Genomic DNA, 4,821 nt, shown 5'->3' on the forward strand with positions numbered 1-4,821 from the left:
ATTACAGTTTAGTAAAAAGCCTTTTCAGGTGAAATAAAATCTTTAATATATGTCAGATACGGTACACATTGCATATTGATCTGTTCAGCTAACGTAAAGCTGTAACAGACAGGCTTCAGAATGTAGAAGTTACTGACATCCTGACATCGCCTGTACAGATACCCCACTGACGGAGAACCATTTTTTTCCCCGAGTCCTGACGCAAAAACTTTGTCGGTCTGGTAGTCCACAATGTACATTAGCATGAGTTTGTGAGACGGTAAGGCAGGTGATAGCTGCGCAGTGACGTCAAATGGGCATTAGCCAATGAAAYGCAGAYCCTGTGGTAAGGTCCATGGTGTGAAAGTAAAAGTCAAGTCCGTGTCTGTGAGCATTTTTTCAAGTCAAGTCTCAAGTTTTGATTTTAATGACTCGAGTCTGACTCAAGTCCAAGTCATATGACTCAAGTCCCCACCTCTGATGTTCAGTTTGTCACCTACCGCAGAGAACGACTCAAAACCTTCCGCGATCGACGTATTGAGCACCTGCTCTAGTATGACACGAACAGTTCAGAAAAAATATGAAATGAGGAAAAAAATCTATTAACTGGTTAAGTAGTGTTTTAGACTGTTTTAGAAAAACTAATCAGTCACGTCTGACTAGTGGATTCACTCAGAGCTGCACCCACTGATTTTTTACACCAGACAGCCACTCCTCTCTCTTGCCAGTACTGTGTACCAGCGCTGAATCTTTTAGTGGTACGCAGTACCCAACCGTACCGGCTTACTATCACATCTCCTTATACAGTGTTAAGTTTTTCAGCTGTATCATCCAGCCCTAAATGAACAATGTTTATAGAAACTGAAACTGAACTGTAGGCTTTTGAAACACCTTAATGAAATGTAACGACTCACTGTGGAGGAACCAAACCATCTCAGGGTTTTGCCAGTGTATTATAAGCCTGGGGGGCCACAAGGCTTTACTTGTGCTCCCCCCAGGCTAAGCTTTGCTTATTTATTTAAGTCTTTTTAAATTTTTTGCATTTTTAAGACTTTATAGTTGGTGTTCAGATATTAATCTTACATTTTCCAATCTTTCAATAACACATAATTATCAAGTGATATTTTCACATTTACTGTTAACTTTCAACATTTATTAACTCAAAAACACGACGGGCCGCTAGATGAATGACTGCAATAGAGCCCAACCATAGCAAGTTTTCTGGGGAAAACCTTGCATCTACTCATAACACGGCGACAGAGAATACTCCTAAATCTACTCACATCATGCTCACCCTGTATGACTCCCAAGGAAAGGCAAACAGAGCAAACTGCCCCCTTCAGGCAACTGTGCATACCTCTCTCCTGATCCCCTGGTTTTGCTCCGTTTTTAGGAAGTTGAGCAGCACTTCTAGAAGGGAAGGGTATTTGCGGTACGGTTCCACCACGTAGCCTGTACTCGCTACCTGCTGACCCAGAGTCCACAGCGCCACCTGGAGGAAAGCCAGAAACAGACAGCTAATGCTGCTGAACACAGCCAATTCAGGAGAATAATACAGGTGAAACATTGCAGGTCTAATTTCATTTGGAGAAGAGGAGCATCATCTAAAAGTAATTTTAGTTTATTATTAAAATGCAACAAAAGGTTTGTGCATTAGCTGATTCTCCATACTTGGCGCTTAGCCAATGAGGACGAGTCCTGCAGCATGTCCATGATGATTGGGAACAGCTCATCCATCCACTTCCTCATCTCCAGTCCGCTCACCTACACAATCACAAGAACATCACATCACAGATATCTTAGAAATATCCCTGTTTTCTCAGCAGAATCCTACAAAACATTAAACAAACTTATGACTTTTTAGCAATCTAACTGCATGAAACAACAAAACCAAGTGGGAAAAGTTYCTGTTTCTTTATTTAGAGCCTGAAATTATTTTAAACCAGCCATCCAAGCCTTTGTTACGTTGTATTCCCCCTGTTTTATGCCTGGTGTTTCTGGCTCGTTGATTCATCAACAGGACAGCCAGTTGCGAACACTCAGTATATCTGAATGTCTCCTGCACTCTGTCTGCACTGCAAAACAAGCTGGCCTCTAACAATTCTATCCTGACTCATCTGGGGGAGCCTTTTAAACACCTAGACAGATTGGGGTAAGAAKGACACTTCTTATATTTTTACCTTATCCATCTCCATACTGGCAGACTCTATGCAGACATATTCATCATGTATGATTGTGTGTGTGTGTGTGTGTGTGTGTGTGTGTGTGTGTGTGTGTGTGTGTGTGTGTGTGTGTGTGTGTGTGTGTGTTTAACACTCATCCTAAAAGATTTTAGCATGAAACTGAACCGATACTATTACCTGGGCCAGCTCGCCGATTGTAGCGAGGACACTGATCACCACTCCAGGGTTGGGATCTGGATCTTTAAGCTTCAGAATTAGAGCCTGCAAACAAAAAATTTAAGCAAATTCAAAACCAGAAAGATTTATCACAAACATCTGAAACATTTTTGCCTTTACTTATTTAGAGGAAGTGTACAGTGTAGAAAAACTGACATAAAAATGTGTCTTACACTCATAAATGACATTGAACATTTGCAGAATATTACCTTGAGAATGGGTTCCATATAGGGTCGTATGAGACGGGGTGCATTGGAGACCAGGTGGCCAAGCATACGAGCGCTTTGCTCTTTGTTCCTGCCAACACCACTGTGTTCCAGTTCGGTTAAAATCTGAAAAATATTCACGCTTCTCATAAATTATGCTTTCTCTAAGTAAATGTTATGGTATGAAGTAAAACAACAAACTTCTGCTGTTCAACAAAAGGAAATTTGATTGCTTTGCATGCAATATTATGGGCTTTGCTCCCCTCTAAAGGCGTCCGTGTGAAACTACAGAGAAAGACTTCTGAGACAAAATGCAGCAGAATTATATTTGATTGGAAAAGCTATATAGCCTTTTTTTTAAAGTAAAAAATATATAATTATTTATAATCATATTTGTAAATATGTAAAGATGCTAACTCCTGATAAAGAGGTGAATGGCTGACATGAAGCCATCTGTGGGCGCCTCTTACCTGGATCAACATCTTCCGGAGGAAGGGCATGACGAAGGCAGGGTTCATGCTGCTCAGCCGTCCTATAGTGCAGATGGCCAGCTCTCTGATTTCAAACACTTCGTCGTTCAAAGCCACAAACAGAGCCTGCAGATTCTCGGCCTGGGCCAGGTGCGCATCAAAACGCTCATCAAGAGACGCAAGAACACAGTATCGAATGTCTGGATCTGCAGGAGAACCAGAACAGAAAGTAGCCCTGGGTTTTTACCGTAGTGTCACGTTTCCAAACAGAAGGTTGCTCATCAGAAATGAAGGTTTATGCGTTTTACAAGTCACTCGTCGCACCTGGATCAGTGATGCCAACCACCAGCAGCTTGCTGAGCACATCTGCGACCACCTGCACAGCAGTCTGGCTGACGACGTGGCCGCTGATGAGATGGATGGACGGCGTGAGAAGTCGAGAGCAAGTTCGGGCTGCCTCCATTCGGATTTCCTTATGTTCGCTGTTCAAGAAGTGATCGGCACAGTGGCGCACAAACTGAGTCAGGGAGTGACCTGGACCCAAAGAACAGAATCAATTACTGCAACACTTACTAATGATTACTAATTAGTAATGATTTATTTGATTTTATAAGGTAACTGTTGATTCTATGGAAAAATCCTTGAAAATATTGCTTTTCGTGTTTAGTGTGCTGAGGAGCGATCAGAAACTGCAGAGAACAGATTCGAGGTGAGGCAGGCAGTTCTCGTGCCTCATCGCTGGGGGCGCTCATGAACACAGACATTGTGACCAAATGTAGCCCCAATGAGCTGCAAACCGAGAGGGCGTGGCTAGACACCTGTCAATCATTCTGAGCCATGACAGACAGTAAACACTGAATGGCGCTGTCAGAAGTTAGCCCTCCGGAAAGACCCTAGGATTTTCCCCTGGTGGTTTGACACCAGGTTTGTTGAAAATTCAACAAAATGTGATGCATTATTTACAAATTGTATTTATTTTTAGGTTGTTTATTTTAACAACTTTATTGTAAAAATCAGGGAGGGCTCCGCTCCTGCTGTTGGACCGCCCCAAACGCTACTGGTAGTAATATTTCACAGACAGAGCTTCGCATCTGCTCCACCCGCAGTGAACACGTCTGCTTAAAGCTGCAGGAGGTAACTTAAACAAACACAAACAAAAAAAAGATTTTACATATGTATTAAAACTTTCGCTATGTAATAACATAAGATACATAATCTCTGGGGAAAAATTGATCTGCCTCCTCCTACATTCTGCAGAATTACTCCGCTCAGTCACAAACAACCAATAAGAACCAGTATTAATCAGCTGGCTGTTCTCTCAGGACGTTTTGATTCAGTAACTCGGAATTGTTTATTTTGATGCAACCTGCATTTGACTTTGAATGAATATTTATTTTTTCTTGACATTATTTGAGATAGGCAGTGTTATTGAGAGCCTTACTATTAAACATTATTTTACTGACTGCAGGTTTTTCAGTTGTCCTTCTGACTGAAAAGCTGCTGTATTGTGCCTGCAAATATTTTGCATGTTTATGTCTAAATTAGGTGAATTTATTGCCAGATAATTTTTCCATTTTGTGAGATCATATAGAAGCATTTATACCTAAAGCAAAAAATTAACAGCCAATCCAGGCGAGCAGCTGATACCGGTGATCGGCAAAGATCGGCCTCATGGGTGATAGGTATCGAAATCGGCAGCAAAAAACCTGATCAGCTCGGGTCCTCTACCAGAGGCCTGGGAGCTTGAGGGTTCTGCGCAGTATCTTG

The 4,821-nt window shown here is 41.9% G+C and overlaps 1 protein-coding gene across 3 annotated transcripts in view; it reads right to left on the reverse strand.

The window, feature by feature from the left end:
* LOC103467091 (mechanistic target of rapamycin kinase) overlaps positions 1 to 4,821 on the reverse strand; it is a 152,420-nt gene that overhangs the window by 132,429 nt on the left and 15,170 nt on the right. For all 3 annotated transcript variants that reach the window (XM_008413149.2, XM_017305688.1, XM_008413148.2), the window contains exons 12-17: positions 3,379 to 3,588; positions 3,055 to 3,260; positions 2,588 to 2,710; positions 2,340 to 2,423; positions 1,651 to 1,743; positions 1,337 to 1,471 (exon numbers count right to left, since the gene is read on the reverse strand). In XM_008413149.2, the coding sequence (XP_008411371.1) occupies positions 1,337 to 1,471; positions 1,651 to 1,743; positions 2,340 to 2,423; positions 2,588 to 2,710; positions 3,055 to 3,260; positions 3,379 to 3,588 (851 nt within the window). The remainder of the gene's footprint in view (positions 1 to 1,336; positions 1,472 to 1,650; positions 1,744 to 2,339; positions 2,424 to 2,587; positions 2,711 to 3,054; positions 3,261 to 3,378; positions 3,589 to 4,821) is intronic.

The sequence above is a fragment of the Poecilia reticulata genome, linkage group LG7 (assembly GCF_000633615.1).
Source record: "Poecilia reticulata strain Guanapo linkage group LG7, Guppy_female_1.0+MT, whole genome shotgun sequence".
Classification (NCBI taxonomy): domain Eukaryota; kingdom Metazoa; phylum Chordata; class Actinopteri; order Cyprinodontiformes; family Poeciliidae; genus Poecilia; species Poecilia reticulata.